Source organism: Tachypleus tridentatus, chromosome 2, assembly GCF_004210375.1.
Source record: "Tachypleus tridentatus isolate NWPU-2018 chromosome 2, ASM421037v1, whole genome shotgun sequence".
NCBI lineage: Eukaryota > Metazoa > Arthropoda > Merostomata > Xiphosura > Limulidae > Tachypleus > Tachypleus tridentatus.
Window position 1 is genome coordinate 117598196 of NC_134826.1, and position 24338 is coordinate 117622533.

Genomic DNA, 24338 nt, shown 5'->3' on the forward strand with positions numbered 1-24338 from the left:
CTGACCATGTATAAATACCAGGTCAGAATTATAGATTTATGTACGTTACGTATTACTTCACTTCTCGTTCAAACATCCTTTAATATATCTATATTTGTATAAACTGCTTGGCCACTTTAGTGGACTACTTCATTTATCATCATATGCAAAGTACACTGACAATTTGGTGTTGTCTGTGATTGCCTATGACCTATAAATGAAGATATAATCACGTCATGGCTTGGTTGCAAAACAATGGAGAAGGATAATGTTTTCTTTAATTTTTAAGTGGACTTGATAATCAGTATTCATCAGGGACAATTCATAATATCAAATATAATTTCTTTAAACGGTTCCGGAAAATCATCAAAATTTAACACCAGGCATACTGAAGAGGTAAAAATTTGCCAGGAGGAATGTGTACGAGAACTGACTGTCGTTGACGGAATAAGGGCGAAAAACCGTTAGTGGAGTAGTTTGTTTTGTTTTGAATTTCGCACAAAGTTACATGAAGGCTATCTGCGCTAGCCGTCCTTACTTTACCAGTGTAAGATTAGAGGGAAGGCAGCTAGTCATCATCACCTAACGCCAACTCTTGGGCTACTGTTTTACCAACGAATAGTGGGATTGACCGTAAATTTATAACGCCTCCAGAGTTGAAAGGGCGAGCATGTTTAGTGCGACGGGGATTCGAACCTACGACCCTCGGATTACAAGTCTAACATCAGTCTAGTTGAACTTAGTAAAAGTTCAACAGACATCAAACGATATCCCACTTTACAAATTATTTCAAAGGTGGTCAATTTTTATTACATGCCAAGATCATTGGATCTCAAACTGACAGAGAGTGTCTGACATCAGACGAAAGCATAGATTAGAAATATAATTATGTCTCATACAAAATAGGAATTACAAAAAGTTGCTAGTGTTTGAATACATTGCATCGGATAGGCTCTGAATGACTTCAGCCACTTTTTGAAGCCAGCAGAATCACTGAATGTCAACATGAATTAGCATCTTTGAAATAAATTGAAATCTCACATTCTTTGTTGTATGTAATCTTCTGGTGATAACTTTAAATTATTTTATTTCTTTGTTGTCTTGATGTATAAACAAGTTGTTTGTTATCGAATCATGAAGTTCTTTGTAGAGAATAAAATAGCGTATCAACATGTTTTTTGCATTGATAACGTTTCATAACAATAATGTATATTAACACGTTGTTTTTTATAAAGTCATACCGTTTAAAAACAGTAATATAATATAAACCAGGGTGTATAACTGCAATAAATATATTCACAACAATATAGAGATTATCGTAACTCCTAAATATACTCTTCAAAACAAGAAACGCAAAAGGGATATTTTTTTATTTTAAAGAGAAATATATGTAATAACGTTACAAGCTCAGAGTATGTGATGTTACACGTGTTAAGGCACTAATTGTCAGACCAAAATGACAAGAAAAGTTGTGCACTTTGAAAGCGGAGGAAAACATCAAATTTTTCGCCAAAACGCATGCGTGTCCACTAAATTTGTTTGCGAGATCTGCATGTTCTGCAAGTGCAACATGTGCAAAATCCCTATAAAAGTGACGGATTCTCGGTTTCCATAGCTCAGTGTTAAGCCACCGACACGCATTACAGTTACGCCAAGACTGAGTGAAGCACAACGCAAAAACGCCATTGGTCGTTGGAAGCAGGCGAATCTCGATCAGATGTTGCCAGAGCTGTGAATGTCTACCCAAGCACCATCACAAGGCTATGGAATCGTCACCAACAACATGGATCAACTCGTGACCGTCCACGATCTGGCAGACCTCGTGTGACTACGCTCGCACAAGATCGCTACATCCGGTTACGTCACCTTCGGGATAGGACCACCACTGCGACGTCTACTGCCTCAATCATACCAGGGCTGCGTAGGATTTCCGATCAGAACGTACGCAACCGTCTACGAGATGCAGGAATCCGACCTCGACATCCAGTCAGAGGCGTCATCCTCACCCAGCAACATAGTCAAGCACGGCTGCAATGGACTCGGGCACATCGGGTATGGCCTCATCGACGATGGAGGCATGTTTGGTTTAGCGATGAATCACGTTTTATGCTTCGTAGGCAGGATGGAAGGACCCGTGTTTACCGTCGCCGAGGTGAACGTTTTGCAGCAAACTGTGTGCAGGATGTTGACAGATTTGGTGTTGGCAGCGTCATGATGTGGGCTGCCATCGCCTACATTGCCAGAACAGACCTTTTGCACATTCGAGGGAATCTTACGGCTCAACGATACGTCGACGAGATTCATAGGCCCCATGTGCAACCCATCGTGGTGAACGTCAACGACGTTTATCAACATGACAACGCCCGTCCTCACACAGGCCGACTCACCACTGTCTTCTTGAGACACCACAACATCAACGTTCTTCCTTGGCCCTCCAGATCACCAGATTTAAACCCCATCGAACATCTTTGGGACGAGTTGGACCGACGTCTGCGACGGCGACAACCTCAACCGCAGGCTCTACCTCAGCTTGCAGCAGCTTTGCAGGCTGAGTGGATAGCCATTCCACAGGATGTGATTCGTCATCTCATCGCTTCTATGGGCAGGAGATGCCAAGCAGTTATTGATGCTCACGGGAGGCATACTCGTTATTGACGTTGAATGACGTTAAACTTCACCTAGTGAACGTGGACTTCGCCTTTGCAGATTTTGAATGTTCAGCAGTGAATGTACAAAGTTTCACACGTGTCATACAGAACTACCCGGAATAAACTTGTTAACAATTTGTCTCATATTTTGCCTTTTGCGTTTCTTTTTTTGAAGAGTATATTTATGGAGAGATGGAAAATCTTATATCCATATTTAATGAGATTTGTTATTCTAGTCTACAAAGTGTAAATCCATGATAATTATCACCATTACTAGTTATATATCTACCTTGATTTACAAACAGTGACTTACCTTGTTGTCTTTTTTTTCCCAAACACTTTGATCCTCTATTACTACAGAGATGTTGTAATCTGGTCCAGGAAAAGCTAACGACTTCACAGTTTTCACCCCTAAAATGTCAAAATCATAAAATATTTGCACTAATTCACAAATAAAGTAGAATTAATTAAAACCATACATTCATTTACCTCATTTAAAAATCAGAGAGAATATTTGTATCAAAGAGTATTTGTGCTACAATATCCGTTCTAAAGAAATGATTATGTTACAACTTTTATCATTTATTAGCTTTCTGGTAAGATTTTAAACTACTATTAGCTATATTCAGCACGAACAAATCAAAAATACTGCACTTCATTTATCACACGAAATCTGATTTGTAAACAAACCAAATAAGCTTGTATTTACTATTGGAAATTTAAGTTTTACTGTACTTAATTATCATGATATAGAAATAGCTTGATCATCATTTTTGATATGTCTTCTACATTATGAACAAACATTTAGAGGTTAACAAAGATTTACTAAAGATTTTAAATACGTTACGCTTTTGATTTAGAACACCACTTTCATTTAAACTGGTATATCGTGATAAAACTTATCTTTTAGAGCAGACATCACAGGTTGAGATAAAGTGACTATTATTTCCCCAAAATTAATTTTGTTTTGTTTCAACTACATAATAATTGTTTTCGTAATTAACAGCCTGCGAAGTTAAAGTTATACATTAAGAAACATAACGCTCTCTTTATTATATTCGGGCAAATATCTCAAACACGAGAAGATAATGCATTGTATTACATCAATTACTGATTTACAGGAACAAAAAGATATGAGTGGTGACAGCTGAATAGCAAATTTAAAGGAAAGAAAACAAAAGGTGGAATGATAAGAATAAAAATGTAAGTAAGAAACAACTGGATAAAAGGAACTCTAAAATATGATAAACTGGAAAAATCGGAGAGAAATATTCTTAGAACAGTTTGATTAATATAGTCATAATATTAGATAAGGATTGCAGTTTGCATGTTCTCAATGATTTTACAAGGACGATAAAGTGCTAATTAGCTTATACAGCTATACCTTATAAAGTAGCTTCAACACAACGTTTTATTTACACAGTAAATATCTTTATTTTAGGCTGACCTACAGCGTAATGGTAACTGTATATGTGTCTTAAACAAAAATATTAATTGTTTAAACTTCCACATTCAGTTGCAATCAAAATGAATAATCTCTTTAAAGAATTATCTAAGTATCTAGTAGAAGTTTGATAACTAAGACAGAAACTACCCGAAGAGAAAATGTTATTAAAGAAAACTTGCTAATCAGTAAAGATAAAGTAACATTTCTGATTCAGAAATTATAACTCCACGAACATTAGTGAAACCTGAAATTTACCTTGTCTGCAATTATTATTGTTGGCGGTAACCAGTTTATTACAATAAGTATATTTCGTAAACATGTTCTGCTTAGTAGAAGTGAAATTCAGCTTAGCACTTTTAAAAATAAGTAAATTATAATCTTCAGTCTGTATATGCTAGCAGAAATGATTCATTTAAACTTATTAATAGTTTTTTATTATTCTACAAACTACATTCGTTTGAATTTTCATAACAAATTTCATCGGTTTGTCATTTTTAATAATAAAAATTATTATTTTACTACAAATTACATTAGTCTGGTGTTTTATTCTATAAAATTAATCGATTTTTTATTTTACTTCTTACTGCAATAGTCTGGAATTTTTGCTACAAACTGCATTAGCTTGACATTTTTACTAAAACTATATTAGTTTAGCAACTTTTAATACCAAAATATATAGTAGTGGTTCAAGATTTTTTTTACTACAAAATGTAGTAGTCTGTCACTTTTAATGCCAAATACCTCAGTGTCATATTTTTATTATAAAGTTAGGGTACTAGTATGACCTAAAGAGTACATTATAATGTCAGGTATTTTTACTACAAACTAGCTTTAAAACTGCTTTTTTTGGATACAGGGATCCCACCTCATCACACAAATAAAAGTGAGAGTGAATATTGAATAAAATAAAAACATAACAAGTTACAAACTATGCCTGAGAGTGAATATATTTCAAAAGTGTTGTTTGCATGTAATGTTCGAATCAATACCGTCATTAAATGGTAATGTATATAATCGCTTGAAATCACTATTTAAAAAAAAGATCAGCCGATCTTTAATATAAAAATAAGTTAAAAGATATAGCACACCTCTTATTGTATGTGACCTTTTATGTCACACATACACACAAATTCAATGAGCTTTGTCAACTTGTAAACAAATTATTCAGGTCATTCACCAATTCATTTATTACCAAACGTTTGAGTATCTCTTGGCTCTGCATGGTCAGATAATTAGCGCGTCTTCACTCGCAATCAATAGGTCCGGCCGGCATGGTCAGATGGTTAAGGCACTCGATTCGTAATCCGAGGGTCTCGGGTTCGAATTCTGGTTACACCAAACATGCTCACGCTTTCAGCCGTGGGGGCATTATAATGTGATGGTCAGTCCCACTAATCCGTGGTAAAAGAGTAGCCTAAGAGTTGGCGGTCGGTGGAGACGACTAGCTGCATTCTCCCTAATCTTATACTGCTAAATTAGAGATGGCTAGCGTGTAGCTTTGCATGAAATTCCAAACAAAGAAAGAAATCGAGTCTTTCTCTTTTGCATTCTTTGAATGTTCTATGTCATGCGGCCCTGCATGGCCAAGTGTGTTAAGCCGTTCGACTCCTAATCCGAGAGTCGCGGGTTCGAATCCCGGTTGCACCAAACATGTTCGCCATTTCAGTCATGGGGGCGTTATAATATGACGATCAATCCTACTATTCGTTGGTAAAAGAGTAGCCCAAGAGTTGGTGGTGGGTGATGATGACTAGCTGCCTTCCCTCTAGTCTTACACTGCTAAATTAGGGATGGCTAGCGCAGATAGCCCTTGAGTAGCTTTGCGCGAAATTCAAAACAAAGAAAGAAACAATATATATCATGTAGTAAAGCCCTATTTATCAGTTCCAATGAAAATTATAATCTCATTTGGAACACGCTTTCCCATACTTACGTGAATATAAGTCATTATTGCCCTAGTATGTAATATCGAAATTATTATTTTATTTCCTATGATAACATCTGCACCTTGAAATAATGAAATTCATTAAAGTTTAACATTTTTTCGTCCTAATTATTGACAATGTAGTAAAATCACTAGAAAACGAGATAAAATAGTAATTCATTAGCTATCAAGAACCGTTAAAATAAGTCTAAAAAATATCTGCTCCACTTGACTTACTTATGACCAAGAATGTTTCTTTTTTTACAGCTCTGTCGTACACCTCGGAGATACTAACTTTAAAGAATCCTAAGTGATCGTTTTCTATCCAGGCACTAATGTTGTTGACAGCAGCAGAATCCTTATCAAAAACGTTAAACTGGAACGGAATATATGATCCCTGAAATGAGAACATTCAATGCAATTAAAGTAAGTAGTAGAAGTGAAGATAATGGGGGTGATTTAGCATCAATAATGGTTTTACATAGAACCTGTTGTAGATGTGGTGTTAGAGATGATATTATCATAGCAGTACCATAAGTACCAAACGTGTTAAAACGGAGAAGGACAATAGTTATCAGTATTATTTGTCAATACTAGAAGTTAGTTTAGTAACGTAGTAGCTGTGATACTTAGATATAACAGTGACTGAAATGCAAATACGATTATACATTTTGTAATACAGTTCTTTTTTAGTTGATTAAACACATAACTGCTGCACCGTACCCACAGCGAGGATCGAAGCTAGAGTTTTAGCATTATAAGCCTTTACGTTTGTTACGGAGCTATCGGCTGGCAAAATAGGGTATGTTTTGGATGTTCATTTCAATCACATAAATGCATAATGTGATATTTGAACAGTGTGGGCAATAAAATTTAAACCATAATCAGGAGCAAATGCATTGTTGCTCAAACTAATAGCCAATAGTGATAGCTTTGACAATGTTAGTATGGTTATGGTTGTAATTTAATCAGGAAATACTTAAATACTGGCACTATTACCGTATAATCAGAGTGGTAGAGAGAGAGTGACTGTAAAAAGAAAAAAAATTTTTTAAATGACAATATTTTACAAACACCATATACCCATGGAGAAAAACATACTAGGGGCACTTTAGGATCATAAGTTTTATTATGGAAAATTTCTGTAAAATATAAAACTTTTCAAGACCATAATATACTATATATACCTAAGTCGTATTTTGTGCAAACCAACGTACATATCTCTCTCTCTTCCAACAATATGCATTTGCATGTGCCTATTTCTTTACAGCAAATCCACATTAAGCTATGGAACCCCCAGTTTCAAAATTATAAATCCATAGACTTACCACTGTTCCATCGGAGGACTTCAACAATATGCTTGTTTGAAGTTAAGCGCAAAATTACGCTCTGCCCACCACGGATATCAAAATCCAGTTTCTGGCACTGCAAGTCCGCCGCAGACATATCGCTATGCCACTATGGGGTTGTACTCAACAATATGAACTTGGTGATTTGAATAGAGTGTATATCAATGCTCAGGATCGTGCGATTATTGTCAGACTGTGCTATTTCAAAATAATGGCAGTTTTACTTTTTCATGCTCAAAAGGGAAATTCAAAAGGAAGATGTTATCCACTTACTTACCGGCACAGCATGGCCAGGTGGTTAAGTCGCTCGTCTTTTCAGCCATGTGAGCGTTATAATGTGACGGTCAATCCCACTATTTGTGGGTAAAAGAGTAGCCTAAGGGTTGGCAGTGGGTGGTAATGACTAGCTGCTTTCCCTCTAGTCTTACATAGCTATATTAGGAACGGTTAGCGCAGATATCCCTCGTGTAGCATTGCGCGAAATTCAAAACAAACCAAATCTCCTTACCCGTGTCAGAAGATAATGATCGTAAGTGCGAAGCAACTTAATCTGTAAAAAAAGAGTCTTCGTTCTTGGTTGACTTCTGTATCAAACTGAGAAATGCTCTTTTAGGGCGACAAATGGATGATTTATTTTGTTTATCGTGTATAGCGGTAAGTGAAGTAAAGAAAAAGTAATAAACAGTACCAAAACTACCATAAAACATGAGTAAAATGCCTTATATTAACAGTATGTTTCATTTTAATTTATTTTTAGGGAATACTCTGTGAAAATTACCAATCTTAATTGATAGGAGCTTAGGTTTGGTACGGTTTATACGCTGATGAAGTAATATTTGTTTATTGTTGTATATAACGCTTTATGCTTTATGCTATAACGAATCGTGATCTATTGGTTAGCAGTTTGTGATAAAAATAATAGTGAATGCACTTTTGTTGACAAACGTAGTGTTTGGTATGTTTTTGACAGTTTATGGTTTTGTGTGTATCTTTTTAAGTGTTTCCAGAAATATTAAATGTCGTTCTGTTCGTTTAGGTTATTGCAGTAGGGGTCCCAATTTTCTGTTTTGTTTTTGTTATTATGCAAAAAGCTACACAAAAGGTTATATATACTCTGCTCATCACGGGTATCGAAATTCGATTTCTAGCAGTATACGTCAGTAGACATATCACTGCGGGGAGCTCTTGTGTTCTTGTTTCAATTTTATTTTGTTTCTGAGCGCTTTAATTTACGGTTTTAAATTTATATCTCTAGTATAACTTTCGTCTCCCTTTGACCAAGTCTGTTACACGTTTATACAGTTTTCATGTTCATTTCTACTAAGGTTTTGGTGTTTAGTTATCGTCGTTTTTCGGGATTTGGCAGTATTCGTCTAATTCAGAGGGAGGCGAGACATGTGCCTTGACTGAATTTGATAGCAGATTTCTAATTTTGCTTTGTATTTTCGCCAATTGCCTTTATTATAGTTATAATTGCGATGATTTATTTATTCATTTAAGATGGTGGGGATAAAATCTAAGGTACTTCATACTGGAAGTGATCACTATCAGTATCTTATCCTACATTAAATTCACTACATTTTAAACTTAAATTAGTAAATGTTATACGTATATTTGGTATCTCGCAAGTATTTGTTGCTTCGTAAAAAAGGCGTTAGCGCCTGATCATTCGTCAATATAGAGTTGTTATTGTTTTAAAAGTATGGTACTACTAGTCATTACCAGCTTACACCCAAAATTTTTATTTGCATATAAGGTCCCCTATTATTATATAATTAATGTTATGTTTTACAATATTTTCTAAAAGATTGGCATCTGTTGCTCTACTTGGATAATAACTGATAACAATTGCTTACTATATTTCTTCACTGGCTCTATATTACGAATTTCCAATGGAAACATCGTTGAAGTCGTTTTGTAAACAATATGAAAAACAAGTATTACGGTGATATATATCAAAATACTCAGAAAAGTAATAAAGATAGTTTCGAAAAATTATGAAATCGTAATGTTCCTTCTAACAGGCCCCAGCATGGCCACGTGGTTAAAGCACTCGACTAGTAATTCGAGTGTAGCGGGTTCGAATCCACGTCACATCAAACATGCTCGCCCTTTCAGCTATGGGGGTATTATAATGTGACGGTTAATCCCACTATTCGTTGGTAAAAGAGTAGCCCAAGAGTTGGCGGTGTGTGATGATCATTAGCTGCCTTCCCTCTACTTTTACACTGCTAAATTAGGGACGGCTAGCTCAGACAGCCTTCGTGTATCTTTGCACAAACAAACCAAACCAATCCTTCTAACAATATTTTTATTAACGTGCTCCATGCAGTAACCACGTAATATGTAATATTTTTATATTCTAACCCTTCAACGATCCTGTCTAAGTCTGTTTTCTATGTAGCACTGTTTAAACTGCTTGGCTTTGTAAATATTTGCTGTAAACGCGTTTTTAACCAATTTTGAACTTTTTGCATGGTATTAGTTTTACAAACAACAAAAGCACTGACAGTTCATTGTAACAGAACTTATGAGGTCATCCCATAAGTAATGTCCCATAATTTAATACAAAAAGTGTATAATCATTTCTGTCTTTTTAGAAGGCTTTAATGACTAAAATGTGTAGTAGGACGTATGTAAAAATTTTAAAACAAATAAAAGAAACTAACACAACTCCACTTTTTCAGATCATTAATCAAATAAACCCTTATGAAGATGGATGTGTTTGAGGAGCACATTAGGCACATAATGTTTTATGAGTTTAGAAAAAGTAATAGTGCAGTAGAAACTACATAAAAAATTCAAGGTGTTTATGGTTTATGGTGTTGAGTCTCTCAATGAAAGAAAAAGTCAATACGATATCAGAAGTTCAGATCAGGTAACTACAGCCTGTTGAGTCTAATGATGACTTACTGTTGGCTGCACTTAATGAAGATTGTGCTGCAACAGTTGAAGAACTAGCACAGAAGCTTAATTTAACCCATTCAACAGTTTACTTATCTGCAACAGCTTGACAAGGTGTCAAAACTTGTAAAATGGGTCCCCCATGGTTTGACAGAAGCCATCCTTAGAGCAAGAGCCACAGACAATGGTTCAGTGCAGGTAAACTGGCTGAAGCACAGTCCAAAATGGACCTCCACCCTAAGAAAATCTTGTTAAGCGTTTGATGGGATATTGTTGGTGTGATCCACTTTGAGTTGCTGCCACTCAACGTAACGATTACATCAGACTTCTATTGTCAACAGTTGGAGTACTTGAATGTTGCACTGAAATAAAAGAGGTCTGCTTTGATCAATAGTAAAGGTGTATGTTACACCAAGATAATGTATGGCCCCATACAGCAAGGATACTTCAAAGATTATAGAGCTAGACTGGGAAAAACTTCTGCATCCTCCTTATTCTCCAAAGATTGCAGAACTATCTTAATGGGAAAGATCTTGGAACACATAAGATATAAAAACTACTCTCTCTAGATTCTTTTCCTCTAAACCCCAAGAATTTTATAGAAGCGGCATTCAGAAGCTCCTGAATCGTTGGCAGGAAGTAATTAATAATAATGGAACATAAACATACATTATTGATTAAATGACATTAAAAGTGTTTGAAATCCTTTCTCTTTTTCTAAACCTAAAATTGGACATTACTTCAAGGATGACCTGGTATTTAACTCTACTTCCACCTAGTTAGCTATCTTTTATAAAAAAAAATCGTAAACTCATGTGCTATATAATTGTAGTCAAATATTTTTAGCCTTTTTGTAAACTTTTTTTTCAAAACAGATGAAAGAGAGAAAAATAATTATAAATATATGTACACTTACCTTCTCTTCAATGTCATTAACATCTATGTCAATCACTGAATGGACATTTTTAGGCTTATAAGGGACATTATCATTCACATCTAAGACGTTGATTTTTCCCTTCAGAATGAAAGGTTCTGATGGACGCACTCCATTTTTACTTCGAACTGTGCACTGAAACTCAAACTCTTGAATCGCTTCATGTTGATCTGCGTCTAAGTAAGACAAAAGTGACAGAGATCCGTCGGTTGATCCCACGGAAACAACGTTGTTTCCTGAGTATGGAAAGGAAGCAAAAACACTTATGAAGATTTAAGTTGTCTTAATTCCAAAACTGAAATAAACGGAAAGAAGCACAAGAAGAAAACATCTACACAGCTTTGATAACATTTTAAAACGAAACTTTAAAGAACATTAAAAAAAAAGAAAAGGCTACACATAAAAGACAAACATACAAACTTAGGTACAAACTACAATGTGGGAAGAATAAATACATTTTACAGGAGGCCCTGGTATGGTCTAGTGGTAGGGTATTCGACTTGCGATCTGGGGTGGGGGATTGGAATTTGGGTCACACCGAACATGCTCGCTCTTTGAGCCATAGGAGCATGATAGTGTGACGGTCAACCATACTTCCATTGGTAAGAGAGTAGCCCAACAGTTGGTGATAGGTAGTGATGATTAGCTGCTTTTTTTTCTATCCTATCAATGTTATATTAAGGGCATCTAGCACGGACAGCCCTTGTGTAGCTTTGCGCGAAAGTTCAAGCAGACCAAACCTTAACAGCCGAGGTTTCTGCTGAAATAGGATTCGATGTGAGGGATACATAGTGCCTACCAGAGTTAATTTCAGTACGTAAGCTTTGCATGTGGGAAAAAAGTAAGAATTAAACTCAAGAACATATATTGGTTCTAAAGTCTGAAATGTTCTAAAAAAAAACAATTGTTCCATACCAAACTACTGTTCACAGTCTGCAGTAGTTATGGGAAGGTAACTGTTCCTAATGAAACAGAAGTTATATAAATAATACTCTTATGTTTGGCTGTTCGGAACGTTTGTCGAAGATTTCTCGATCAAAAATTACGACTCTTACACCATTAGAAAGGCCTTTGTCCGAAAAGTTTGGATTGTGTATTGGTTTTTAAATTCCAATACTTCAACACTTAAACCATGTGTAAGTTCCTAAGAAAACGAGCACTACACTTAATACAAATTCTGTGGGCTTTTTCAAGTTATTTAGGTCTAAAATACGCATGCGCAGTTCGTTCAACCCCATATGCTTATCACTTTTTTTTCTCAGCATGGCCAGATATTTAAGGGTTGCGGGTTCGAATTCCCGTCACACCAAACATGTTCGCCCTCTTAGTCGTGGGGGCTTTATAATACCACGATCAATCCCACTATTCGTTTCTAAAAGAGTAGCCCAAGAGTTGGCGGTGGGTAGTGATGACTAGCTGCCTTTCCTCTAGTCTTACACTGCTAAATTAGGGACGGCTAAATTAATTAAAACGTATTAAGCTTCTTCTTCCTCTGGTTTTCTGATCGTCATTTAAATATCCAAAAGGATTTCAAGACCACTAAATATTAAACATTCATTATGCTATTGAGTAGGGGCCTGGGATGGCCTAGCGCGTTAAGGCGTGCGCTTCGTAATCTGAGGGTCGCGGGTTCGCGCCGGAGTCGCGCCAAACATGCTCGCCCTATCAGCGGTGGGGGCGTTATAATGTTACGGTCAATCCCACTATTCATTGGTAAAAGAGTAGCCCAAGAGTTGGCGGTAAGTGGTGATGACTAGCTGCCTTCCCTCTAGTCTTACACGCTAAATTAGGGACAGCTAGCACAGATAACCCTCGAGTAGCTTTGTGCGAAATTCCAAAACAAAACAAACAAGCTATTGAGTAAAAAAGTAAAAAAAATTAAACTACTATTAAGGAAGTAAAATATGTTTAACATATTATTAGTAGCAGTAAGATCACTGTGAAGGTTTGGTTTGTTTTAAATTTTGCACAAAGTTACACGAAGGTTATCTGCGCTAGCAGTCTATAATTTAGTAGAGAAAGACTAGAAGGAAAGCAACTGGTCATCACCGCCTACCGCCAACTCTTGGGCTACTCTTTTATTAACGAATAGTGGGATTTACCGTAACATAATAAGACCCTCAAGGCTGAAAGTACGATCATGTCTAATGAAATGAGATTCAAGTCCACGACCCTCTGATTGCGAATCCAGCACCCTAACCACATGGCCATGCCGGGCCCATCATGGATAATTCCACTTTATAAATAACATAAAGTATGTGATAGTTTAGTCATGTTAGTATACAACAGTGTATGCAGGATAATTAAGAAATAAAAAAAAAATCGTTGCGTATTTATTTATTTGCAGGGCAGTATTACAACATAAATTAACGCGGTAGGTGAGACACAAATTACATTATGACACTTTGTCTTCAAAAGCGTTAACAATCTAGTAAAAGGAATAGTATGAAGAATAAAACGTTAGATGTCAATTAAAGATGTAGTCCAAAATTTGGTCCAAGACGAAGTGATCTCTCTGTGAAAGAGGGTAAGAGAAAAAAAAATTAAGGACAAGAAGAATTAGTAAGCAAAGCTGCTTTCGTTTCTAGGAACACCAACATAACTAGGAATCGAGATAAGCTAAACAAGGGAGCAAGAAATGATATTCCCAGAGTAACCCAATAAAGATACCATTAGTGATGCAAAACAGACATGATGAATTGAAGTATCGACAAGAAAATACCAGAGAAAAGCAAATGAACTCGGCTGTAAAACTATTGGAGTAATGGATTGAAAGACTCACATTTTCTGAGATTGGACATAGAATACACAAATATCTTGCGTTTGGTAACAAGAGAAACTGGTACAAATACCGGTAATTTTGAGCGTTTACAGTATATATTGAACAATAATGGAGTAAAAAACTTATCATAAAGATGGCTAGAGAACCACGGAGGTTCGCCATGGCCAGGTGGTTAAAGCGTTCGACTCGTAATCTGAGGATCGAGGGTTCGAATCCCGGTCGCACCACACATGCTCACCCTTTCAGCCGTGGGAGCGTTATAAAGTGACTGTTAATCCCACTATTCGTTTGTAAAAGAATAGCTCAAGAGTTGGCGGTGGGTGGCGATGACTAGTTGCCTTCCCTCTAGACTTACACTGCTAAATCAGGGACGGCTAGTGCAGTTAGCCCTCGTGTAGTTTTGCGCAAAATTCAAAAACAAAAAACAAAACAAACACAATAATTTGAAAAAATATTGACCAGTGTGGTACCGTCAGCGAAGAACTAACGAAGCTTTAAAAGCCACAATTTTCAAAACTAAATATTGAAGGAACTGTATGAAAGACATAAGTTAGAGCAGTGTCACGCAATACACAATCGCACTTGGAGTTTTAATAAATAATTATTTGGGATATAAAAATACAATAGTATGTATCAGAAGCCTTAAGAGGTGCCAAAAGCACTCTGAGCAGATGAAACCATTTTTGATGATCAGTTATCGAGGCAAGTATACAAAATCTTACAAATCTATTTCTGTATTTATTTATTGCTAGAGCGGCATAAAGAGAAATCCCAGCTGCCAACCACGTTTGAATGAGATTAAGATTAGTTAACAAGAACCTTCACGAAAACTAAAATTTCAATCTTATCTCTAGAATGAGACGACAGTAGCATAAATGCCACAATGATTATTCATTGAAGACAGTCCGCTGTATCACCAAGTATCACCAAGCAACAAAATGGAGTTGAGATTTGATCCCCGAAGTACTCTACGAGAAAGAGACTTTCCAAGGTTGTGGGAGTTTTCAATTTTAATAAAGTAAGTTTTAAATTCAAATAATGATTTAGAAGCCATCTCAAAAAACGCCTTCGAGAAGGCAGTAAGTTGTTTGAAGAAGACCATCTATTCAGATGCCAAAATATTTAGATAACAATCACGTGTGACCAAGTCTCGTAAAACAGACTTCTAAAGTTGCAAAACGATCAAGGGTTTTTTTGCCTTTACAAAAGCTAACTTATTGAATAGGAAATTAGCCAAAATGTTAAGGAGACCATGATATGGGAGAGTTTATCGTACGTTCTATAATTTTTATCATACAAATGGATAGAGAGACTGGCTTATAATAAAAAAGTAATGCAGGTTTACATGATTTAAGAGAATAATGTTGACATATTTCCAATCTCACAGGCAGATTTTTCTAACCCATCATCTATCAAACAGATCTGAAAGAAATCTTTGGTGTGTACATCAAGATGAACTAACATAGAGTAGGGTACTCAAAATGGTTCAAAATACGTACGTACTTTTATTATATACTGTACAATCAACTATCATATTCCTATCATATGATATATCATATCATATGTCATAAAGCATGACATAAAGTGACCTATTTTAAATTGGAATTTGCATTAGTAAAATATACTATATAGAAGGCGTTCAAAAATCTTTATGTATGTCTCTGGTTGGGGAATTTACATTTCTTTTAATTTAGCATATAACAATAGAAGTATATCATTAAGACATTTTCCTGAGTAATAACTATGAATTTTCTGCGACACGCTTTAAATTTATAAACATAGATCAATCTAAAATGCATCAACTGTTTAATTATTATTTTCTTTAGAAATTTCCAACTCTCAAAACATAATCAAAAAGTGTGTAGTTCATTTAAATCATTTATTGCTGTTTGTTTGTTTCAGAATTTCATGCTAAATTACATAAAAGCTACCAGCGCATAGTCGTCCTAATTTTGAAATAATAGACTAGAGGGAAGAAAGTTGTCGAGAACATCCAGCACCATTTCTTGGGCTACTTTTGATTGGTTGACGACCAATGGGATTTCATTATCACTCGTATCATAACCTATAGCCTCAATATTCGAGGACCATATTTTCGGCAATGGGTAGCGAACTGTGAATCTTTGTATTAAGCAATCTGGACACACGGAGCGCTATCTATACACAGTTCCACATTGGCTACAGAAATATTTACTTGGATCAAACTCTTGTTTAAATGTTTGTAATTACAAAGTGTCGGTTTCAAAACCGTGAGCGAAATGTTGATATATTCACCCGTAGATTACAATGTTATTTTATTTTTGGACACTAAACAACTTTCAAGGGAAGACGATTCTATACGACGCTTGATTTTTCTTTCAACTTGAATATTTTGTTTTATTTCCTATTATATAGGCATATTTCTATAGCCATAATAATGGTAAATAAAAAACCTATATTGCGTAAATTTTCAAGAATGGTGTAATAAAGATAGATTTTGCAATTCAGTTTACTTAGGCCCTTTCATCAATGAATAAATATTCAGAATAAATGGATTAACTAAGAATAGTATAGGTCATGCTTTATTATCTTATGTAACTTTCAAAGCGTTTGAAACATTAATTCAATCACGTACAAAGCGTTCTTTTAACCTTTAATGGCACAACACTTACATATTGTCAACTTCCGTGAAACAGTTTCAAGATTGATAAATGGATCAATCGAACTTTGGTAGGTTTTCAATGAATGTATAAACTTGATCGGACATCTACTCATACTTAATAAAACTGAAGTGTCATAATGTGATTTGTTTGAATGTATGTGATAAAATAATGGTGTAAAAAAACAACAGTATTTTACATAAGTTCAGTTGTTCTACAATTTAGATCAACGTCAGAAAACACAAACGCATGAAGGATTATATGAATCTTATCCTTTCAAACAACAAGAAATATTCAGATGTTTATTGATACACTAGTTCGTAATGGGTGACACACTAATATTTCAATAAAAGTTTTTCTGACACTTCATTTGAAATAAAATTTTGTTTTGAATTCCTTATTAATTTAGAGTAAAACTAATTTTTCTCTTACTTAGGGAGAAAGAAAATGCTTCAGTTTAATCTATTTTTATTGCACGATTATCTTTTAGGAATCTTTTTCTAATATTATAGATGAAAGATGAGTGATTTGATACTGACCTTTCACTTGATCAATTCGCGCTATTAAAATCTAGCTGAATTGTTTAAAGTTATATAAAAAGTACTTTCAGAATGCTCTTCATGTATATTAAAGACAATTATCAGCTTAACATCTTTCACCTTCATCGATTTTTCCCTTCAAATTGAAATTCAAATCCCCGTATCGGGTATCTATGTGTCTGGTTTGGTCAAATTTTTTCAACTGTTACATTAATATAGCTTACGACCAAAGTGCAGCTATTTTTTTTTTGGGGGGGGGTTTAAACGGTTACATAGAAAACAAACTCATAATTGAGACACAATTTAATGTGGTTTTTAATCAGACCGGCAAAAGCAACAAAACACATTTACCAATATTCACTATTCCAAGAATAAACTATCGAACAAATATATCGTAGTTGTAGCAAGATATGACGTAAAATTATGCTAATTTGAAACATTTGTTTTAATTTTTGTAGTTCTTGAAATCCTTAAAGTTAACTTCAGGAGTACTGAACTTTTTCTTTCGGAAATATATATATATATATTCCATTTTGATGTGACTCTAATTCTAAACCTTGGGATATGGCCAGAATGTTAAGGCACTCGACTCGAAATCTGAGGGTCTCGGGTTCGAATCACCGTCACATCAAACATGCTCACCCTTTCAGCCGTGGGGATGTTATAATGTGATAGTCAATCCTATTATGCGTTGGTAGAAGAATAACCTAAGAATTGGGGATGGATGGTGATGATTAGCTGCCTTCTCTCTTGTTTTACACTGTTAAATTAGAAACGGCTAGCGCAGATAGCCCTCGTGTAGCTTTGCGTGAAATTCACAACAAATAAACCAAACTTTGGTTGTACCAAGTTTTACTTTTTTCTATCTAACAAAATTTGTTCTACGTATTTATTGTATACTTAATTAAAGTCAGATATACAATTATCATATTCCATGGTTTGGGCTTGGCCAAGTGATTAGAGTGTGAGGCTCTAGATCGAAAAGTCTGGGGTTCGAGACGTCACACTACTGAAAATGTTCTACTCTTGCAATTGTGTGCAATGGTGGGATGATGCTGAGCTATTGACTGTTTTCCATCTAGTCAATAGATCAAAATTAGGGAATGGCTTTACTTTAATCTTAGGTGTCCGTTAACAGCAAGTGCATATAAAGCGTAGTTTACTTAGAAAATTCTTATTCCTAATGTAATACGTAAACTGTACTATATTATATAAATTCATGTCCACACACGTAAACTGTACCATATTATATAAATTCATGTCCACACACGTAAATTGTTTTTACCTTTCCTATCAGTTTATAGCGTCGTAAGAATCAGTCAAAGTTTATAATTGCGCTCTCAAATATTATAAATCACTGTAGCCAAAATTCCGAATCATTTATTACGTGAAATACGAAAGTAGTACCTTTAAGCGTTTTCTATTATCATCTAACAATAGAGATAATACCAGTAACACAGAAAAAAAACAACTTTCAAGTGTAATCTTTAGTGTGGCATCCTTAGTATTTCACTACGATGTTGGCTGGGTGTGATTTAGTGATGGTACTATAAATTCGAAGATTCATGGTTAGCCTCAGGACAATAGGAATGTGGTGGCACTGTAGGCATGACATCTGGCAGTAGCGCAAGAATTAACAGTAAATGCTGCTGAATAGTTGTCTCTCCTGTAGCTTATATCAGTTCAAAATAAGGGACTGAAACAGTACTGTGAAGTTGAATTTAAGTTTTAGTTGTTACATCTCCCATTTAAAAAATATGAGCTTTTATTTTAAGTCTATTGGAAGTTTATCATAACAGATAGTCATCCCTTATAATAAAATCTAATGAAGTGACGAAAACTCGAAATAAAGATCACACTGTCATTCATTTAATTGGTATTTTCAAGTTGGGTCCACTTTTTGACATTTTTGGAATAAACGTATTTCAATGTGTTTGTCGAATATTATTTTCTTAGTATAATGCTTTTTTTTAATTCAAAGTTTTGGCATTTTCTTTTGAACGAGTTTTTATTATTACTTGTTTTGAAATCCTTTTCTTTTTTCTTAATTTTTTAAACCATTTTCTTTTTATGTTTGTTTTTTAAATATCATATCTGAAATCTAATACGTTCTCTTTTCCTAACTTTGGTCGGTAAACAGAAGGTTAAATACATTATATTACAATAATTCTAGAGCCTAACCATGTAGTTACAGTTCATATCATCGCATCCTGTCATGCCCTATGTTACGCATTATAATTTACTCTTGGACGAGTTTCCAATTTTATGTTACATACGTCACGTATTACGATTTCAAATAACCGGAAATTTGTACTTAGAAGTTAAACACAATCTTCTTTTGTAGCACAAAGATATTTTATTATACAAACGACAATATAATTTATAATAACAGTTATTACAAATATTGGTTTATATACAAGGGTTTTACAAACTTACAAACAATATGTATCTAAAACTGAATATTTTATCGACGGTCCAGATCCACGACATTCATTTTATGTTGATACACAGATACACTTCACTTGATAAGCATGCTAGCTCTCTTCTATTCCAGTCTAATGTGGTTTAGAAGCTTACTTTTCACTAAGGAAGATAGATGTCTGACATCCTCGTTGAAATACCAATGTCCAAAGTTAATTTTTTGAAGTTGAACAGTTGGTAACTTTCGAAATCTATAAACGTTGCTGGTCATATATCTCTAGTTTTCCGATTAATAAGCGTTTATAACAGTTAAAGCTTTCGAGACTTATAGTAAACTGGCTGTAGCAGATCAACAATATTATTCTTAAACTATCTCTTGGCATGCCGATTTATAATCTTTAGGTGAAATTATCGAAAGTTCACTTGGCAAAAATATTCGAAGATAAGTTAGTGCTTTCGTAAAATATATATTGTTGATTCTTACTCTCGGTACCTTGCTACAAATTTAAAGAATAGGCAGGACTTGCGTAATACACATTTAACACTATAAGTTACACACATGTCTAAACTATACATTAAACTGAAAGAAAGATAGATATTAAATCCGTTACATTTATCTCACGACCGTGCATCTTGATAATAACTCCAAATCGTAGTTTACATTACAAGTGGATCCATTGTAAGGTTATCTAAAACACACCCTTTCTGCCTGCAGACTTTCCATAATGTATCTAATGTATTAAGGCAACAGTTTTCCAACGTTTACTTCAAAAGTTTGATCACACAGAAATCCATAGGCGTTTGAGCCCAGAAACTTGACCGATATGTCTTTGTATGGAATAGACTAAATATCTATTGAAAGGAAGGCATAATTGGATCCTTATTTTGGTGAACCTATATTTATTTGGTCTCGTTTCTATCCAGATATTTTTCTCGCTTAATTTTTCGTAGTCTCAAATAAACGCATCTTTATGATGTAAGTGTACGAATATTTTGTGTCGAAGGACTGTTACATACCTTGCCAAAAAGAAAGATGTGGCATCACCCTACATATGTAATACCAAATAATATCAAAATGTAGTTTTGCTTTCATTTTGTGTCACCACAATGTTATATTGCTCGTGGTTGTCACATTACTTGCTTATTTAAATACAACGTAGAAATTTACTAACTTAGCATTGTAATAATGTATAATCAGAGGCTGGAATGCTTACAAAGTATGCTATAATTTGTTGGTTTTAGAATTACGTAAAAACAAAACACCAACATTACATTACATATTCGTCCTTCGGTCGGCCGGAAAAGCTTGTGGACTTACAACGCTAAAATCTGAAGTTCAATTTCCCATGGTGGACAGAGCGCAGGTAACCCACTGCGTATTCTTTGATAAATTGTTTAGGCAGAGTATTCAAGATGAAACTTTGTAGAATGGACAGCAACTGCTTATTGTGGAGACACAAGTGTAGAGGATGACGTTTCGAAAGTCTTCCGTCTTTCGTCTTCAAGTTCTTGGGCTATTCTTTGAAAGCTCTGATGTTGTTGTTGCCCCAACAGAATATTTTTTGCTGCTGCTATTTTATCCCTACGAGAACTTCCAGTTAACTTACCGACTAAGAACTGAGCATGAAGCAGGCTGGGATATACTGGTGTTATGTGTTGACTCCCACAGTAACTATCTTCTGTGACTATTGGTTCAAGTGGAATAAACTGGGACTCCTCCGCATTGACTTCAAGGTTGACAGTTGATCCAATTAATGGATTATTATATTTCTTGATAACGTACTTGTTGTGGGGCAGTTTGGGTGCAAAGTCATCTTGAAAAACATCACGTTTCAATTTTGGATCCTTGGATTGCAGATGATCAACCATTAGAAAAATCACCTGAATATTCTATCCAAGCACCAATTCCTTTAAGACGAAAGGCGAAAGGCTTTCGAAACGTGTCTCCACAACAGGCAGTTGCCGTCCATTCTACAAAGTTTCAACACAATGTGTAACTTTGCGTAAAAACAACAACGACTGGTTTCCTGTCATTCAATATGATAGCTCTTCTTCATGTATATAATTTATAATTAGAAAGTCATAACAACATACACCATATACTACAACACTCACACTACTCATAGTTACATTTAATTTATACATGTACGGCGTGCATGGGTCAGTAGCTTCGAATAGAGAAAAAAAAGTCTTTTGTAAATCATTTTTTATAAATCAGTATTCGTTGTTTATATTTTCTGTAGTGACAAAGATGTAACATTCAGACTAAACATTAAGACGTACTAAGTCTAAATCTTAACTACGTACACTACACGATAAAGAGAAGAAAAAATATTCAACCGTTGAGCATGCTAGTGTCCTCTACTTCTTTTTTTGTGAGGTGGAAATTAAATAATTTATGACTTTTTTAAAAATGTTTTCACGTATAATCACATCTGAGTTTTAAGGCAGAAATAATACTGAACCTCAAGGTTACAACAACAAAAGGCATGGTTTTTAAATACTTAACAAATTCATAAACCACATTTCTGTCTAGAAACCATTCTATCAGATATTTGTTTCCAATGCGATTAAGTTTTTAGTACTTACATAAAAAGTATATGTCAGTCTCAAAAATCTTATGTAAATTAAACTGGAGTTTCATTATGATGTCAGAAACTATCGTAAAATGAAACTGAAGTTAAAGTTAATACAAGCCTGAAGTTGTGATAAATGCTAAGTGTATATAATTACCACATAAAAATGTAAATGTTAGTATTTCAAAATTATTTGCATATTTCTTACCGGCGTTTATCAAAGGTTTGGTTTGAATTTTGCGCAAAGCTACACGAGGACTATCTGAAACTAGCCGTCCCTAATTTAGTAGTGTAAGACTACAGGGGAAGGCACCTAGTCATCACCACCCACCGCCAACTTTTGGGCTACTCTTTTATTAACGAATAGTGGGATTGACAGTCACATTATAATGCCCCCACGACTGAAAAGGCTAGCATGTTTGGTGTGACGGGGATTCAAACCTTCGACCCTCGGATTATGAGTCGAGTACTTTAACCATCAGGAAATGTCAAGCCTTATCTAAGGTAGAAACTTAGTTGAACTTTGTTGTCTGACAACTCCGTATAATACATAGCGTAGTTTTAGAGTTTTCATAACTATGAATGAGCAGAAAACTAAATATTAGCTGCTAATATAAACTACTACAACTGTAAACGGTCTGTCACTCCAAGTTTTGCGTAACTAAATATTTTCATAAATTCTTAAGTTAAACCCAAATTATTCGCATATTTCACCCAGAGCTTTACTCTGCACTGCTTTTTAAAGTTATATAAACTTATAAAACGAAGTAATGACTGAGAGTTTGGAACTTAACCTATGAACATTACATTATAAAATAGAAATAACTTGATCCATTTACTTAAAACACTCGCAAATGTCCCAGCATAGCTGTATTTTCAGAGCACTTGATTCTCAATTTGAGGATTGCGGGTTAGAATCCCCGTCACACCAAACATGCCCACCCTTTCAGCCGTGATGGGGCGTTATAACGAAACAGTCAATCCCACTATTTATTGATAAAAAAGTAGCCCAAGAATTGGTGGGTGTGATGGTGATTAACTGTCTTCCATCTAGTCTTATACTGCTAAATTAGGGACGGCTAGCGCGGATAGCCATCGTATTTTTTTGCGCGAAATAAAATTGATTGTATTCTTGTTATTATTAAGAGAAACATTCTGCACGTTTATTCTGATTACTAAAGGCAGCATTATTAAGTCAATTACTTTTATCTATAACTGTAAGCTTTGCTTTCTTTCTATGGATAGACCTGGAATCATTATTAAATATTTTTGTGTGTTTTATTCCAGATATTTCCTGGTGAGTTGTTAATGGTCAAATGCTTCTCTTGTACTCTTTCCGCAACACCACTTTCTATCATCAAAGATACAAGTTTTTAAAAACATATATTCTAAGACCCGTTTACATGCCAATAATAATAGTATGTCTAAGGCTACTCAATTAATTTGTTACATACACATATGTATAAAGAAAAACACTTCAGTTAAATCAGCCAAAAAGGATACGCGAAATTATGAATAGAACAACAATAACTTACAGTTAATGGAATTAAACGAACATGGTGGCTATTTCAAGTATGCTTTTAATAAATCGATTTATATACATATTTATGAATGTCGTTGTTGTTTTGAATTAAGCACAAAGCTACACAATGGGCTATTTGTGCTCTGCCCACCACGGGTATCGAAACCCGGTTTCTAGCGTTGTAAGTCCGCAGGCGTACCGCTGAGCCACTGGGGGGGCATTTATGAATGTTAAAAAATATAGTGCTTTATTGGTTCCTCCTAGTAAAATTATAATTAGCTGTTAATCGAGATCTAATTATAGAAAAAGAATGAAAAAGTAAGTGTTAGCATTATTTTATTAAATTCGATTCCTTTTCATAAATAATACAGATTTATGAGACCGACCTTTGTTAAAAATCTCATGCTTGCATGTTGAAAGCTATTGATCAGTGTGGATACTTAGGCTGTAATATTATACACTATCTCTTGTGCACAACCAACTGTGGTTTATGTAACACACCAAGAAATATGTGTCAGTAAGAACATAAATAATATAAGAAACTTAAACACAACGACTCTTCTTGGTAAATAAAAAATGTCCATAATGACAAAATTTAACAGGATCGTTTGAGGTCTATAGTTGAAATATGAAACGACAGTGAATATAAAAGACGGCTAAATGTGAAAAATAAT

General features: G+C 34.8%; 1 protein-coding gene across 2 annotated transcripts in view; it reads right to left on the reverse strand.

Moving 5' to 3' along the window:
* Positions 1-24338, reverse strand: part of LOC143244921 (proto-oncogene tyrosine-protein kinase receptor Ret-like) — a 74110-nt gene that overhangs the window by 35976 nt on the left and 13796 nt on the right. For both annotated transcript variants that reach the window (XM_076490466.1, XM_076490467.1), the window contains exons 4-6: positions 11168-11421; positions 6236-6395; positions 2941-3038 (exon numbers count right to left, since the gene is read on the reverse strand). In XM_076490466.1, the coding sequence (XP_076346581.1) occupies positions 2941-3038; positions 6236-6395; positions 11168-11421 (512 nt within the window). The remainder of the gene's footprint in view (positions 1-2940; positions 3039-6235; positions 6396-11167; positions 11422-24338) is intronic.